Source organism: Barbatula barbatula, assembly GCF_947034865.1.
Source record: "Barbatula barbatula genome assembly, chromosome: 14".
Classification (NCBI taxonomy): domain Eukaryota; kingdom Metazoa; phylum Chordata; class Actinopteri; order Cypriniformes; family Nemacheilidae; genus Barbatula; species Barbatula barbatula.
Window position 1 is genome coordinate 3063493 of NC_136777.1, and position 18747 is coordinate 3082239.

Consider the following 18747-nt stretch of genomic DNA (forward strand, 5'->3'; position numbering starts at 1 on the left):
GCCTGGCTGTTAGACATAAATTGTATATTTTTGGCTACACGCTAAGAAGACTACATTTCCCAGAATGCAACTGTAGTATCGCGAGAGTTGGCGCTCGATCGCAAGCGTGGCGTCGTGTCCTCTCTCGCAGTCAATGGAGTCGTTGCGTGTTTCTGGAAATGCAAACATTTATGATAAAGCATTTCCGATTATAATAATTGATACAAGTAGTCTGTAAGTTAAGTGGGTTTCTGTGATTTTGTTTTCCGTCGGTGCGCGTTCGCGTCTCGTGCCATACGGTGTGCACGTTCACCGCGGCCTGACGATTCATCCGCTATTTGTATAATATTCACACTTGTTATAGTTGAGTTATTTATCGTTATTTAAGCGCGTGAACTCATGTAAAGATGGCAGAAGAGGGAGCGGTCGTGATGCAGCAGATCGTGGACAGGTGAGGATTAAAATGAATGTAAACAAACGACATAATGAGCCACACACCAGCCGTGTCGTTAAAGGTGCAGAAGAAGTCATCGATGTATGTTTGAATGTAGATATTGTTAACGATGTATATATGTTAATGAACTAGTTTGATGATTAATGAGTGATTGTTGGCAGGCAGATGTTAGGTTGTTAGCTAACAGCCGCGATGTGTCGTGACGAGGGGGCGTGGTTTTTAGTTCTTTAGTAGTGTTTATTTAGTTATTTAGTCTTTTATGTGAAAGAGCTTTACTTTTATTTACATAGTGCCTTATGTTTAATATGTCACGTCATATCTTTCTCCTCGCCATTGTTATTTCTGGTATTAGCTTTGACCTTCACAGATGTACACCATGCTCAAAGCATTGTTTGTTTATCATATGGGTCCGGGTTGCCAGGTCTAAGAAATATTTCCATCCCAATGACCCCTTTAATCTGCCCTATATGGAATCAAAACTTTCCCGATTTTTTTCCCGGTGTCAAATTAAAGTTAACAACTGACAAAAGACATTTACGATTGCTGTGTGTACTTATCTCAATGGTTCCCTTGGTATTGTATATATTTTTGGTTCGGGTTAATTGTTTTCTGTTTTGAGGGATTTAGGATGGCCAACATTTCTCGGTCACCTTTGACTACCATTACAAATTTTCAGCTACACGGTAGTCAATGATGCTCCAGAATATCAGCTGCTAACATTTTTCCTAAATTACAACCGAACAAATACATTTTTGGGTGGAGTGTCCCTTTAAAAAAGATCCCATGGTGGAGAAACGTGTTTTCTCTCCGTAAGACTTGCAAAAATTTGCTTAAGAAATAAATATGGTTACATTTATTGCATATGTTATGTACAATGTGTTCAAGTCCCTTAATGTTTTAGTTGTTCTTGTCTAGTCTCGCGTAGCCAGACCTTCATACTTAAGTAGTTATGGCCGCTTCCCGAACTAATCGTTCTTTTGAGCCAGTTCTTTTCAGTGAACCGGTCGATCTGGTTCACCAATTCGGATTAAACGCCTCTAAACAGTTCGCGTCTCCACTAAGCACTTAATCACAAATTACTTGAATTACTCATTTTCTGGCGTGTCTGACAATCCCTCTGACTCGAAATAAACCATTATATCATTCAGTAAGTCACAGTACTTAACTGAAGTGGGTGAAGAGGGAACTAATGAGAACGGGCAGCTGATACTGAGCTGTATACACTGAACCGAGAGCTATATAAAGTTATATAAAAACAGATAAATCGTATTTGATTGTGCATGGATCATATCGTTTCTGTGAAACGCTGATGAAGATTAATTATGTGCTACACATTATGTACTTTGTTGTAAACACGACAGTTTACTTCTCGGATTAAAGAACGCGACACACACGTCTCCCAGAAATCCTGTGAAATTCAACCAATCAGATGTCGACTTTGAACATGCTGAAGTGTTTCCAGAAAAGTTTAGCCAAGTTTAGGGGTCCGTGAGCATGACGTCTCAGGCTGAGACTAGACTGCATATAGGGCTGCTCAAACGTGATATTTGGCAGCTGGATGAATCAATTGTTGTACACTCACGCGTGAAACTTAGTAAGAAAAATTGGTACAAGCATAATTCGGATCTATTGTCTCATTCCACTGCTATATTTTTCCTCTTTGGTTGAGCTGAGCTCCCGCGTCCCTACCTGTACTGTCGTCTTTCAGACGCTCGTTCCCCACACTTTTGAGAACGGGTCTGGTCCTTTAGTTGCCAGGTATTCATTCGGAGTATGAATGCACATTAGGAAACTCATCAATTAACATTTATCCGTAGAATATGAAAAAACATTTTGGCTGCCGAATTACATTATGAAAGTAGCCCAAGCCCAAAAACCTGTGGCAACTGCATTTAAAAAATAGTCTAATTGTGGGGAAAACCCTAATAAACATCTTACAGACGTCTACAAGACATCTGACAGCAAAAGTCTCCGACAGTAATGCAGATGGGCAAACTATGTCCTGCAGATGGAAATGCAGACATCATAAGGTGTGGCTTGGATTTATTTCATCAAAGGTTAAGCCTATCGACGGTAACAGTGGCATGCTCTTGGTTGTTCACCGAAACATTACATTTATTCATTTGGAATACAGAAACACGCGTTTACAGTGATGTTGATGGCTATGAAAAAAAGTTTGTGTTTTTGTTACGGTGCTTTCTACAAATTCTTCCTCAAACAGTGTTAGTAACCGATTAGTATCACGTGAACACATGACAATACTTTCTAAACAAAGCGTGTATAAAATATTAATTCAAGTGCAATGACTCGCCCCAAGTACATTATTGTGAACGTCACAAAATGTTAGTTTTTCATGTTTTAATTCACCTGCTCAGGTCAGCAAACAGTTACGAAGTTATACAAATAATAATTGACTTATTTGTGATATCAAGCAGGTGGCTTGTGTGATTGATCTTGAGCACAATGTACCTGAAGGTCAACCCAGCAACCATAACATATTTGTTATGGGAGCTTTGTAACCGCCGATAAAAGAAAAACAATATTCTATCACCTGTTCCCTATTCACATACGTCTTTGCATTGAAGTATTAATTACATGTTTTAGAAGTTTATTGTCTAAAACCTAAAGCCAAGCTTTTCTGTGTCCTGCTCTTGTACATGTTTCTCCACTTAGTCTGTTTGCCAAAGGCCAGCATCCACAAACAAACCAGACAACTGCGCTAGCCTGATGGTTTGACACATGAGATTGGAAAAAGAATCATATTCATGCAGTCAGACACCATTAATGCTCCTTTTGCTAAGCAGACAATGACACAGGTGTTGGTAGACAGTCATCTCCCTAAAACTCACATCTCTTGCATCCGTCACTGAGACAGGCACCTTCACAGGTCTGTGTGGAAGCAGATAGCCGTACTCGAGCACACAGCTCTATCAGACGTGAACACGCGCCCTTATCACGGCCCGCCACCCGCAGCTGCTCCCTCTGCAATGCAGCTCCTCACCGGTTGAAAAGACGAGGTCATGCTTAAATCCTGTCTGACCTTTATGTGGCAGGCTCTCTCTATCACCCTTTTGTTCTCGTCTGTATTCACAAAGCGGGCTTCATTTATTTTGGCTGTTTTTAAACCTTATTTTCGCCGTCTTTTGTCTTTCCCACCGAGTGGGACGGGTTCCAACGTCAGCAGGGATGAAACAAGCCGGTCTTTGATATTTGTGTCTCAATCTGGTTGGAAAGTGTTTGAGATTATTCACCCTGATATAGACCTTTGTTCTATGTCGTTCCATGTGAATTTCAGTCAAGATACTTTTCTGAAGAGTGGTGGTGTGAGGGGATGCTAGCGTGTTGCTAAGTGGTTCTAGCTGGCCAAGAGCCCAGTTCCAAATCTCAGTGATATACTGCTTCCTAGTTTTGGATCCGGGTTTACTTCATTTTTCAGACATTGTTTGCTAATAATATAAGCTCAATTTCACACAAAGCGACTTTAAAAATGTGGAACTTACATTGCACTGAAGCAGAAATAAATGTACATGTGTGCACTTGCCAGATTTATTCAAAGTAGCTAACAGTGCATTTAAGGTATAATAAAGATATTTTACAATAGTTTTCCCTTGGATCAAACACTTGTGTTGCTTACTCAATGCTCTTCCACTTAAAGGAATAGTTCACCCCAAAAGGTCCCTATTCAGGGCTCACAATTTGAGAGAGATGGCACTGGTGCTACGAAGTTATTTCTATGGTGGTAGCTCCAGAGTCATGAGATGAAGTAGGAAAAAATAATCAGAAAAATTGTATTCAAATTTGTTTAATTGTTCAATTTGAAATCATAAACAATTATTTGTTTTAATTTCTAAGTTTTTTATTGTATAAACTCTCTTTCCGAAAAGCACATCTTCCTAAAGCTACTTTTTTCCTTTATTTGTTATGAACAACTTGTATAAGACATTAAGATTCATTTAGATTCCATCCTTTGTTGTTTGATGAACATTATAAATGGAGATCTTTAATATGCTGCTGCCACTTTTAAGAGCTAGCGCGCTTTACTACAACACACATGCGTTTTGTTTCCCAACTTTTTGTTCACGAAACGGACGACGTTTAGAAGGATTCTTGTAAATACGCTAAATTTGACGTCATTTTGTGTTTACATGTCAGTTTCATAGTAAGAAGGTGTGAAAGAGACTCTGACTCCCTGGGCACGATCTCAAACAACCCGCGAGACCTGAAGTCTTGAGTCATTATTCTTCATTGTCTTCATCAATAGAGACTCACAAATAAATAGGATTCAACATGATGCATAACGTCAACATTTTGTATGCTTTGCATTATTGTTAGAGAGCACTCAGTGGCGCATGGCGCTAACAATGCCAAGGTCGTGGGTTCGATAACTGGGGATTGCGTATACTTCGAAACAAATGTATAAGATAATGCAATGCAAGTTGCTTCGGATAAAAGCGTCTGTGCATGTGCAATAGTATAGTGCTTAAAGTTTAAACACATTTTTCCTGCATTAGCTTCACATGCATACAATACACGCAACGCATTTCTTTATCTTTGCCATTTTGTTCCTTGACACTCTTGTTATCTGCAGGCGTCAAAACATATTTGAGTTGCAAGAATGCCTTCTGCTTCATTATAGCATTAAATTCGCCTCTTTTTACACCCGCGCATCATGTCTTTGGTGGCGGGACACTGATATATAAGTGAATGGTCGAAGGAGTGGAGGGACATTTTTAACATCCATCTGTTTTTCATAAATGCTGATAATCGTACGCGGTGTATGAATTCATGCCCCTTCATACATTTGCAGGCTTGATCTTGTGACCACGAAAGAGAGAGAGAGAGAGAGAGTGAGTGTATGTTTATGGATCAGCAGGCCACACCAGACCCCCTTCGAAGTACAAATATAGATCACACGTTCAAGATGAGTTTCTTTACTGGAACCGCAGTGCCTAAAGTTACATGAGCTCTGGTGTAGCCGCTGTTAATCTCATTAAAGTGTCTGTCCGAGCTCTTATTTAAACACGAATTTTGTTGCAAAACTTTGAGCCGAACGCAGGTAGATTTGAGTGAATAGTGCAGAAGGATGATTCAATGTTTGTAGGAGTTGTACAGTTAAGACTTCAAGCTGTCAGGATGTAGAAGATAGAAGCTCTGATGCTAGGCTCTGTGTCGACTCCCCGCTGATGGAAGTTTCTCCCGCAAGCTTTTGGCTGGAAGGTCTTTCAGGTTCCCACAGTCACGTGACCACGGCCTTGTGTTCGGGGATTTAAAGGACTAAACACTATAACCATACTGCAAGTGTCTTGAACGTGAAGTCCAATGCATTAAAGTGAACCCAAAAATAAACAAAAAGTGTCATTATTCACCCTCACCTGTAGTTGACTATTTTGTATGTAGAACACAAAATAAGATATTCAAAATGTCATCTTTTGTGTTCTGCACAAGGAAGAAAGACATATAGATTTGTAATGAAGAGAGGGTGAGTGAATAACATCATTTAAAGCCACTGTTTTGTAACTCCGTGTGATATTTTGATGTTTTGTGATTTAACACAGTTTCATATGAGGTGCGGTAGAAGCCCATGGATTGACTTTAGCATTCACGATATTTCAACTATTATTAGGGTTATCCGATCCAAAGACCCCCTCGCTAGATTATTTTACTGTGCCATGTAACCAGGCTCCAAACAGGTAAAGAGAGGTGAGCGCTATCGACTTTCTGACCTACCGATGGCATCTCACGGACATTAGAGCCATATTTTGCAAGAACTGAAGTAGTAATGGAAATCTATAGGTCATGAAGTCCGTTTGCTGGGAAACTATGAGGGATTTTTGCGGCATTGTTCCTGGAATATAATGGCAAATGGCTGCCAGGATAATACAGATATTTTCAGGAAAATAAATGTTTGCTAAACTGTAGTGAAATGTAATTCAGTTTGGTGATTGTTTTGAAGCTATGAAAAGAGATTCAGTGTTTGTTTGATGGTCAAACGTCATTGGTTGGGTGCGTGTGTAAATACGTGTAATGTCTTATGGAATAACTTTCATTAGTCTACATTTCAAGTCAAAATTAATCTTGTAAACTGACAGTTTTGCAAAGATTTTGTTATAGATTAGTTGTCATAGTAAAACCGGTTGGTAATAATAAACGTCGCTGGGTTTGTGACCACGACATTATTCTTTATTAAAGGGACAGTTCACCCAAATTGAATATCTAGTCATTTACTCATACTCAAGTTAATCCAATCTGTATAAATGCCTTTGTTGAACACAGAAAACGATATTTGGAAGAATGCTTGTAACCAAACAGTTCTTGGAGCCCATTGACCACCATATTTGGAAAAATTGCATTTTTTCCTATTAGTTTATTAGTGGTTATTTTAGGATATTTCAATTTTTATAAGTGTATGAATGCAATCCGTCTACCAAGTTGTAAACCCGAAAGTGATCGAATAACAAAGTAATTGGCTTGGGAAAAATATTTTTCAGTTCCCGGTCAGATTTGCGTCACTCTTGTGTACTGCCCCCCAATATTCCATTTGCGACCATGCGTGCGGTAGACCAATCACAGCAGACTAGACCATCTGACCAATCAGATCAGAGTGGGCTGACCGAAAGGAGGGGATTAGACCGATGAATCGCAGAACGAATCATTTAAGAGTCAGTCAAGAATTAAGGTAACAATAAATGCCTATTATTAGAAAATGTAAGTGGTTTCACATCGTGTATGTATGTAAACGTGTTGTTGAACACTGCATAAACCAAAGGTTTAGGACCTGAAAAATATTTACTCTTTAAGGGATGATTGCAACTGTTTTTGGAAATGAATGTAATGAATCAATGTTCTTGGCCCCCACTCCACCGAAATCTCACTGTAGTAAGTGTTAAGTGTGTGTGTAGCCCTTGGTTTGAAACCGTACCCTCGTACAGTGAAGGCGAATAAGCTTAAATCAGATACCATTTCACAGCAGGATTTGTTTGAGCTTCTTTATTGACTGATATCTGGTGGTCTGACCATGACGGTGCACCTTAATGAACACGTGTTAAAGCATGTCATGAGTGTGTTTGCGGGAGAGGGGGACGATGAGACGCGTCTTGGGTTTCTCAGGGCTGATTGGGTTTCTGAAGGCTGTCACGATGGAGGCAGGGTTACAGATACAGGAGAAGATGGAGAACGGTCTTTGTCCGTAGCTCCGCTCCTGCCGAGATCTCCAGCCGGCCGGTGCTGCTCTCGTTTCATGCGGCTGTCAGCAGACGCGGACAACTTCAGTGTTCATATGCGATGATTGTTTTCAGTAGGGAATCAGACACCCAGTAGTCTGAATCAGTTTTTTGGTTCTCTGGTGGATTCTTAAAGGTGAAAGGTAGAATTCATGAATTAAAGAGATTGTAAATAATTCAAGACGTTTATTTTGGGGTCGAACTGACTCTCATGTGTTTCCATGCCTGACTTTCTTCTGCAGAACACGGAAGTTATTTTGAACAACGTTGGTAACCGAACGAACTTGGATCCCATTGACTTTGATTGTATGGACACAAAGCCACTGAGAGGTTTCGCAAAATATCTTCTTTTGTGAAGAGAGAAGGAGAGAGTCATGCGGGTTTTGAATGACATGAGGGTGAATAAATGACTTAATTTTCTGATGGTTTTGCAGTTCTTTATTTCTCTTGGATGGTTGATCAGGAGCTCATGACTGTTGTCGGTCACTTGAGCGTCTCTGCATCCCTCATGTTTAATTAAAAAAATGCAGAACGGAAAACTCACACAGGAACCTTAGAGAAGGTCCGATGGTCTCTGTCCTTTATCCAGGCACTGAATACTGAAACAATGACTTGGATTATTTACAGCCTCTACATTAGACATTATCGCAGCGACGTTGGACACCGTCTAGATATGGCACATTTACACCAGTACCAATAAACATCATTAAGCTTTGAGACGTCTCGACTGCGGATGACGCAAGATGCAAATTATGTTTAGTATATTGTTTGGATGAGATCAGGTTTAATGGAGCTGTATGAACTTTGACTCGTTACTTTCAATAACGTTTTCCAATGTTTATGGGCAGAATAGCGACGTATAGAAATCAATGTAGTACACAGTGTTGTAATGGCACATGTTTAAATGTTTAGAAATATAGCTTCATGAATTAAAGAACATATCGTTTTTATCTGTATTTACATTTCAGAAAAAGCACATTTGTCATACGTGTTTTGTTAGTCTGCTGATATGTACACGAATGAAAATGAACGTAACTCACTCTCTATCTAATAAAAGGAGAAATTCTCGACTTTAAATAATGAACTATTTATATGCTTAAGACATCTGTGTTTTAAGAATGTACCGTGAGACTTTAGATGTAAAAAAACCCCTATTCATTTAATAGTACGTTTGGGAATACCAACATGGCGGCGCGGTAGCTACAGTGTAATGACGGCATGAACAATCCAGTCATTTCAGGGCTCCAGACTACGACCAAATGGTCGCATTTTGCGACAAATTTTTGAGACCGTGCGAGCAACTACTCCTGCATTCGCGACCAGCCAATTTTGATTTTTTTCTACCACCATTGTAGGCCTATGGGTGTGAGAAGGAGAGAGTCCCGAGAAGTTTGCGATGCACTTTTATTTATACCAGCCGCGCAGCATCAAAGCGTCCCAAAAGCCGCTCTCCATGCCGCCTCCCTAAGGATACGCACCTTGTCTATTTTTGACGTCATGTTTCTGGTCGTCTTTGCGTTGGTCTCAGCTCAAGTTTACAGACACTTAAAAATTACAGTCAGGGGCTACAGTGCAACATTTTTTTATATATTGTTTTTCTTTAATCTCTAAAGATATGTTGTTTCATTTTGCTTAGTCACTGATCCACATTACTTTGTTCTCTCTCTCTCTTCCCCTTTTGTCTTCTGTCCTGCAATACATCAAAAAGTTAGACTATAAAAATAACACAGTCATCTGTTTCAAAGCCTAGTCAGCTGTGACTCAGTCTTTTTCTTACAAAGGCCGCTGTCCTCTTAAACATCATCCTAGTTGGAACCTCAGAAGTTCGAAAGTAAAAAAGGGAGCACATCTACGTTGCCTAAAAATGCTGTCTTGGTAGGCAGCTCTTTAGGACTTGAAACAGTGAATCTGACACTCAAGTTTTCCCCTAAACTTTTAGTTTTTCGTCCTTGCCCCGGATTTCTAGAACACGCACACATGGTGTAAGATGATTGTCACTGAGTGCTGATGTGTGTGTGTTGCAGGAGTTGTTGGGTGTGTTTCGCCACAGACGAGGACGACCGGACGGCGGAGTGGGTGCGTCCGTGCCGTTGCCGTGGTTCCACTAAGTGGGTTCACCAGTCGTGTCTGCAACGCTGGGTGGACGAGAAACAGCGAGGGAACAGCACAGCGCGCGTCGCCTGCCCACAATGCAACGCGGAGTACCTCATTGTGTTCCCCAAACTCGGTATGACAAAACTTGTTTTACAAAATAAACGAGAGTGAAAAAGTGAAAGTATGTCAGGAATCTGACACTGTCGCATTGTGCATATTTCAGAGTTTCTATTGAAGCACGAATGATCCTGTAACAATAAAACATGCTGCAGTCGTGATGAAAGAGGTTTCTCGCACTTTTTAGGTCAATCCTGGTTCCAGAGAATTAGCTTTTGATTGTTGCGATGGGGATTTGGTTGTGATTCCAGTAATCCGCTGCTCATGAAGCGAAATGTCATTTTTCATCCTCGTGTATTTCTGCTCTTATGTAAATTGATCAGGTTTTTGAGTACATCTACATTCTGCGCTAATAATCTTCCATCTCCTGAGGGCCAGACGCCTTCCATAGCATTGGGTTTATTCTGGGAGACGGTTGTCAGGGTGACTGCGACCAGCTGTGAAATTGCGACAGTCATGTATCCTGTTCAATTTTCAAACTTTAGGAGCGAGAGACAGGAAGCAGAGATGAGAGAGATGCGGACAGATGCGCTACAACAAAGAGAGAAATTTCGCAGTTCACTCACGAACTGCGCAGCGAGAAATTCCACAGCCTGACAACAAAACGCTTTAGACTTTTGTTGAGCTGTGAGCTTGTGTATTTAAAACGAGAATAAATGAGCAACATATTTTGGAAGGAAAGTGGTCATGTCTTCGCCTAGTTTACATTGTTACGTGTTTTCTTTGTTCTCTGTTTTTTCTCTGTGTTGTGTACATTTAAGGATTTTATTTTAGAAAACAAAATGTTAAAGCTCAAAATCTCAAAGGTGTTTAAATTGATCCGCAGGCCTAACACTTCATAGAAAATGTGAAAATATGAAGATAACCATTTGGGCAATTCCAACGTTATGGATGTGACATTTAGCATTATGGACGTGACATAAAAACGCTCAGAGAACAGATTTGTTACGAATATATTGAACCGTCTGTTTATATTTAACTAAACCCTTGTTGATAGAGCCTAAACGTCAAAAACGTCAGTCTATGAAAACATTTTCAATTTGAAAAAAGATCCTGAACATGTGTTATGGATGTGACATAAAAGGATGCGGTATTTGGGAGACGACAAACTTTGGATTTCTGTGAAATAAAATGCACAATCCTGAAGCAATGATACCCAATGAATGGAGAGGCGATGCCTCTTTATAGAACATAAAATAGTTGAAAATTGAACAATCCTGAAAATGGCACTTACCTGACTATGAAAAATCCCGCACTAAAAATAAAACAAATGCTTTACAAATTTGAAGAGAGATCTCACATGAGTATTTGAACCACCAAATGTTTATATCTTTGCTGTAACCATAGTTAAAACTTTATTTTTCGATAGTAAGGTTGACATTTTCAGGGAATTGGCCATTTGTCTTCGGTTCCTAAGAAACAGGTTTAGATCAAGTCTTTAGATGTTCTTGAAAGTACGAAGATGACATCACATTGAAGCTGTTTTATGCCGTTTGGCATTGTAGAGGGTTTGTGAAGAACAGAAAGTCCCTGTTCTCTGGCCGTTGGGAAATGTGAGAGAAAAGACGTCAGTCTTCTATTCCTGCTGAGTTCTGTTTTAATGATCTTAATAATGGAATATGTGGCCAGCGACAGAGATGCTCGAGCTCTTTCTCTTGCCAGATAGCCATTAGATGTGACTCGCGCTGAGAACGTCAGCCAGATTCTGGTGATGTCAGATGCGGATACATTGGTTTTGCCGTGATGAGGACATCTGCCGGGGTTTCCAGAACAGTAGCCGGATTGTTCGACTGCTTCAGTTTCAGGCTATAATCTCATGAAACACGTCAAAATTACACCTTTTGATTTTGGTGTGAACCCAAAAAGTCATTTAGCGAAGAGCTTTGGTGATGAAACCTATTCAACTTTTAAATTCTCCCATCAAGTCCTGGTGTCACATATTGCGCTGGAGTTGAACCGTGGCGAAATGTTGAGGGTCACAGTTTCATATACAGTAATGGATGAAAACCCGATGAATGATGAAGGTGGAAATAAAAGTGTTCTGAAGTCAGTGATCCATTAGAGAAGGAAGGTGGAAATAACCTCTTCATTCTCCGGAGATATTTCCCAGACATCTCTCCTGCAGTGGAGGATATTTATAGGCGCTGAAAGGAAAGCAGGTTGTCTGCTGTAAATATTTCATGATTTCTTCATGATTTCCACCTCGAGTGCTTCCTCATTACTTTCATGAAACCGTTATTTAAGGTCAGTGAGACGTGCCCATAACATTTCATTTCTGAACTGTTTAGGAATGCATAGTGTAAAGAATGGTATCATCTGGTTAGATGCTTTTAACCTTTTGATGGATTAATTCATTTTGAACACACTCATTTCTGCCCCCTGCTGGACAGGCAGAAATTAATCAAGTCACTAATTCAATAAACTCAGAATTTTTATTTTGAGGTGAACTATCACTATCATTTATTCATTTTCATGTCATTCAAAACCTCTGTATGACTCTTTCTTCTGTGGGACACGAAAGAAAATATTTAAGTAAATGCGTCTGTGGTGTTTTCTTGAAAACCTTCCTCAAACTATCTTATTTTGCGTTCTGCAGAAGAAGGAAAGTCGTACAGGTTTGTAATGACATGAGAGGGAGTAAATGTTGAATTTTTCTCTCTCCGCAGGGCCGGTGGTGTACGTGCTGGATCTGGCAGACAGGTTGATCTCAAAGGCCTGTCCGTTTGCTGCCGCTGGTATCATGGTGGGGTCCATTTATTGGACGGCCGTTACTTACGGAGCTGTTACAGTCATGCAGGTGGGACACGGCACAGCTGAAGAGTTCGTATTTACACGATATTAGTTGATCCCTAACAATCTCTTCATTTCAGGTTGTGGGTCATAAGGAAGGTCTGGATGTGATGGAGCGGGCGGATCCTCTTTTCCTGTTGATTGGACTGCCCACCATCCCAGTTATGCTCATTCTGGGGAAAATGATTCGCTGGGAAGATTACGTGCTTCGGTTTTGGAGGAAATACTCCAATAAGCTTCAGATCCTCAACAGTATCTTTCCAGGTCGGTCTTGAGTCCTGATCAATTCTGATCTGTGTCCTCGTGAATCACAACACAATTGTTCAATGATAGTCTCTGTGACATTGTTGTGTTCAAAATAGTGTTTACAGTGGCCAATAGCATTATTTTATATTATATTTTTTAATTTAATTTAATTTTTAATGTATTTTATTTGAATGCTTTGATTTGATTTTTTTTAAATAAAATAATTTCATATATTCTATTTTAATGTTTTATTTTATTTCCTATATTATGTTTTACAATATAAATGTTCTCCCTTCTCTTCCTCCTTCTACATGTATTGTGTAGCACTTCTCATATTATTGGATTGATGAAGCGTTGTTTTTGAAGTCACATTACATCAAAGTGTACATTTTTATAAAATCTGTTGTGTTGTTTGCAGGTATTGGTTGTCCCGTCCCGAGGATCCCGGCAGAGTCCAGTCCACTCGCTGACCACGTGTCGGCCACAAGGATCTTGTGCGGAGCCCTCGTGTTCCCCACCATCGCCACTATAGTGGGCAAACTGATGTTCAGCAGCGTCAACTCCAACCTTCAGCGGACCATTCTGGTATGAAGAAACTTCAGAAAACGTTAGAAATGTATTTCTGTCATCATTCTGATAATACCCTTGTGTTTTTCTCTCAGGGTGGCATTGCATTTGTGGCTATTAAAGGGGCGTTTAAGGTTTACTTCAAACAGCAACAGTATCTCCGTCAAGCTCATCGTAAAATCCTTAATTTTCCAGAGGTGGAAGATGTTTGAGGTCGTCGTCAAAGCTGTGCTCGGCTTCATCCAGCGTCATTAGGATTAAGACCACTTTAAGAGACACAACCGGGTCACATTTGATCATTTTCACAGATTCTTCTTCCCTGAGAATGTGACATGGGTTTTGAGAGTTTTGCTTCTGTTCATATAATCTGGATTGGGGAGCCGTGTGCTACTCATTTTATGAGCTTTTTAAGAAAGAGACTGAGAAAAACAAAACCGTTTTTTATTACAAATGGTTGTTTTATAATGGATAAGAAACGCCAGAGTGAATCACCACGCTTCAAGTACAAACCTCGGGGTCTCATTTAAAGACTGGCTGTATCGCGATGCAATTTTGCTGAATGTCTTCTCATTATAAATTAAGTCTGGTAAATGCATTATGCTGTAATATTAATGCAAACATGTATAGGTAAATCAGTAATTTGCTCATAAGAATCATATAAAATAGTCCTTTTTTATGTGGTTGTTCTTGGAGAATTTAAGAAATGGAGAAATGTCTGTTTAATCCCAAATTTAAGAAAGAAATGTCTGTTTAATCCCAAATTTAAAAGATAAACGTCTGCTTAATCTCAAATTTAAAAGAGAAATGTCTGTTTAATCCCAAATTTAAAAAAGAAATGTCTGTTTAATCCCAAATTTAAAAAAGAAATGTCTGTTTAATCCCAAATTTAAAAGCGAAATGTCTGCTTAATCTCAAATTTAAGAAAGAAATGTCTGTTTAATCCCAAATTTAAAAGATAAACGTCTGCTTAATCTCAAATTTAAAAGATAAACGTCTGCTTAATCCCAAATTTAAAAGATAAACGTCTGCTTAATCTCAAATTTAAGAAAGAAATGTCTGCTTAATCCCAAATTTAAAAGAGAAATGTCTGCTTAATTCCAAATTTAAAAGAGAAACGTCTGCTTAATCCCAAATTTAAGAAAGAAATGTCTGCTTAATTCCAAATTTAAGAAAGAAATGTCTGCTTAATCCCAAATTTTAACAAGAATTTTTTTCAATAAAGAGGAAGCTTTTTGTTAAAGGACCATAATGATTTTTTGACATTATGACTCTTCGATGTCACACAACACAATGGAATAAGATTTAGTACATCTAACACATGCCAACATGATGTATACTTAGCTATTTTGTGAATCTGAAGATATGCTTTTGTAACATATCAGAAAAAACTGTAATGGTCTTAAAAATAAGATTCATTTTATTCAACATATAATTGATTTCTTTTGATTTAACAGGAAAGAATTATCCAGACATTTCTTTTTTGGGAGTTTGGCCTCCGGATTCGGATGTGTGGGAGTTTGCTTTCATGTTTTTTTATTTCATTTTTGTATTATTGATGTCTTGAGTTGGCAATCAATTTGATCATTTAGAAATAACAGACTGGTTTGGAGTTAGTCTGCATTCGTTGTTCTCGACACATGGAAACCATAAAGCAGTCAAAAAGCCACCATTGGGGTTCTGTGAATGATTTTGCTGGACTTTGAGTCACTTTATATGAAAAACATGTTGGGACATGATGCCTCACAACCATTGCTAAAAGCCCTACTTTATATTCACAGAAAACAGTATTAGTGGCCTTTTTGTTATACAAGTACAATGTCTTTTTAAAGATGGACAGGTGTAATTGGGAGAATATGCCAAATGTTTGGATTGAGTTTTTTTTCTGAACCTTTGATGGATGTCTTGTGAATAATTTTATTTATAGTTCATTGGTGGCCATGATGTATCTGCGTATAATAGAGAATGTATATAAATGCATACTAGGTACACATTTACAGCGAGCTTGTGCGTTGATCTTTCAGTGTTTGTGAGGGGTCAAGAAATCAAATACTTGGTTGTCTACTTAAGAACATTTATTTGTTAGTAAAAGTAAATCACGTCATTGAAGATTGATGATCAAATAAAGGTGTTGCTTAACTAGTGTATTTCTGCACCGGCTGCATAACTGGTATTGATAGAAGCAGATCAGTGATGCTGGTTGAATAAATGTGATTTTATCCACTACTTGAGATGAAGTGTGTTTAGGTTTCTTGAGTTCTCAGCTGTCTCTGGTTGTACAGATGAAGCGTAATGCCAAATACAGATAAATATGTAGTAGAAACGGATGCGCTGGTTGAACAGATACCGACTCTGAATTTATAGTTTCCTGGTTGATTTATGTAAATAAAGTTATTTTTACAATGCTTTTCTGTGTTTGATTTTTGTTCATACAGCACTTAAAGGTCAGTTGTGTAGACCGGTTTGACAATGGTCCAGACGGGGTTTGGAGCAGGCTTTTAAAGACAACATGGTTTACCAAACCTTGCCAAAGGTTTGATTTATTCCTGATTTAATTTCCAGGTTATCTGTGATTGTGATAAATCTGACATTGCTTTTAAAGATACCTGTTACAGTAAGTTTGCGTGACCCTTGATGCCCAGACGTTGGTAAACATCGGATTGGTGTGTCAAGGTCTTAATAACAATAACATTGTAAGCGTCATAACAATGACGTATTATAGAAGAAAGCCAATTTCGATTGGAAAAATTACACAATCGTGTACTATAATTATATTTCTAAAGGAATATTTCGTGTTAAATATAAGTTGATATCAGGTCAGCACAATGTCAGTTATCAAAGAAAATTATTAGCATTTTTGTTTAAGGTCTGACAGGATATTCTCAAATGAATGGGACATTTGATCATAAAAGTCATGTGAAATATTTATAAGCAACGGGACAATAGTTCATCGCAAGCCGTGATATTTTATACTGCAATATTTTGCACTGCTAATTTTTAAGACATTTGTTAGAATCAGGATACATTAATTTGACCAGGAAAGTGATAGTATTGTTTTAGGAAGTGATTTTGTTTAAAAAACGAGCAAAAAATCTGCAAACCAGCTATTAAATAGCATATTTAATACTTGAGAATTTCAGGCTTCTTAAAAATTATTTAATTTAAAATATTTACATAATTTTCATGCATAATCAGGAAAGTGACCAATGCCCCAAATCTTAAGAAAATGTCTTGATTTAGGAACTTTTAGATATTTGTACTATAAAAACAAGACAAATATGTGGTGTAAGAAATAATTTTTTTCAGTGTGATCTTATGGTTTACTATTCTACATACGTATGATCACAGTGAAATACACTTTTTTTTTTAAATCTTCGAAAAGAGATTTTTTCCTTTGTGCACTGACTGAAGTCAAAATGAGTTTAAAATGTGCTCAATTTTGGAAATTCTATAAAAAAGCATTCGACACCCCCTATTTGTAAATCCATTTGTAATGTTTAACAGGAGTCTAAACAAAAGAAAAAAGACAAGTAAGATAAACAATTGTTTATTTATAATAAAACACAAAACTCTCTTACAGAAACACACAACGCCACCTTCGCATCAGTACCACACTCCAAATTACCCGTTGCACTAAATCCACCCAAAAAACAAACGCGATACAATCAGTGTGAGAAATTAACTAAAGAATTGTCTCTGCCGGATACATTTCTGTTTCAACTCATGTCGATTACAAAGCATGAGACACTCGTGTCCCTCATATAACTCTGGACTCAATGAATTCTTTACACTATTGGTCTACTCTTATCAACATTTTGTGACGTCTGTTTACAGGAGATACAAGTATGGCATAAACCTAACTCTGAGCTGATTCTAGAACAGTTAAAGGGATGTAGGGTGCACATGTGAAATGCATCTTTGGGTTTTAAAAGAACGGCTCACTGAAACTCAAAAACAAACCGTCACATAAGCAGTTCCAAACTCAAATGACTTCATGTTTATACTCCTAAACAAAGATAATCATGTCATTCAAAACAAGCATTATTTTTTCTTCAGTGGAACACAAAAGAAGATATTTTGAGAAATGTCTTCAGTGGTTTTGTGTCCATACAAATGGGGGATACAAATTCTTTAAAATGATTTAGTTTCATTCCAAACCTGTTTTAAGATATTTAATATATTTAAATCAAAAAGAGCTGTAAAAACATAAGTCATGTGGGTTGGAACATCATCAAGATGAACAAAATGAAGTCCTCCTTTTCAATTAGAAACTAACATAGGCGTCTTGATGCATCGCTTCTGGTTGTGCGAGTAAATCTATCATAGTGGTAAACCCCCAAACTCCTCTAACATCCTCTTGTTTGATATATTCAAACAAGCGCAGGAAACCATTCCGATGGAGGTTATAACACGGTCATCACTTCTAGAAAATGCAGCATTACAGAGGATTTGATACGCCTGAGTAAGTCCAGAAAAGTGGTGGTGAAGGTTTTGCCCATCGAGGCTAACATACACCTGAGAAATGAGGACACGTGAAATTACCGGCACAGACTACACAACTACACGCTAGCTTCAGATGAGAGCCGACACCTCACACGAGAGGGTTTCTGAGCACAGACTCTGTGTCGCTTTAATAACGCTATAGCTACGTTCAGAAAAATGCCCAGAAGAGTTAAAGACACTAGTCATAGGTCCTGTAAATCACATTATTGCTTGCGAGAAGTGCAGAATCACAAGACATCCGTAATAAACACAGTTAAAGGGATTTTAAAGGGAAAGTTACCCCAAAATGAAAATTCGTCATTGATAATTCACCCTAAAGTTGTTCCAAAGCTGTAGAAATGTCCTTGTTTGGTTGAACACAGAGAAAGATATTTGGAAGAATGTTAGCAACTGAGATATGTTGAACACAAAAGAAAATATTTAGGGAAACAAACTGCCATTTTAATATTAGTCAAAGGCTATTAAATCTCAGTTGCTAACATTCTTCCTAATATCTTTCTTTGTGTTCAACCAAACAAATACATTTCTACAGTTTTCATTTTGGGGTGAGCCGTCCCTTTAAGCATGAGTCTGGAGCATGAGACCGTGACTTCAGACTTAAACGTGAGCCGGACTCGGTCTATTTCTCCAGATTGCTTTTCTAAAGTGTAGATGTGTCTTGATCTGTGTAGACTTCCGTATAAAAGTCAGAATTCTGCACAAATGAAACATCTAAGCAAATTTTAGAAACATTAGGAACTTTTGGAAAACCATAAGCAAATTTGGATGAATAGTTTTTTT

The 18747-nt window shown here is 38.4% G+C and overlaps 1 protein-coding gene across 1 annotated transcript; it reads left to right on the plus strand.

Moving 5' to 3' along the window:
* Positions 1–43: 43 nt before the first annotated feature.
* Positions 44–15869, plus strand: marchf5 (membrane-associated ring finger (C3HC4) 5). The gene is made up of 6 exons (XM_079472881.1): positions 44–430; positions 9678–9880; positions 12531–12661; positions 12735–12918; positions 13319–13485; positions 13563–15869. Exons 1-6 carry the CDS (start codon positions 387–389, stop codon positions 13677–13679), a joined length of 846 nt encoding a protein of 281 aa, XP_079329007.1. The 5' UTR covers positions 44–386; the 3' UTR covers positions 13680–15869.
* The last annotated feature ends 2878 nt before the right edge of the window (positions 15870–18747 follow it).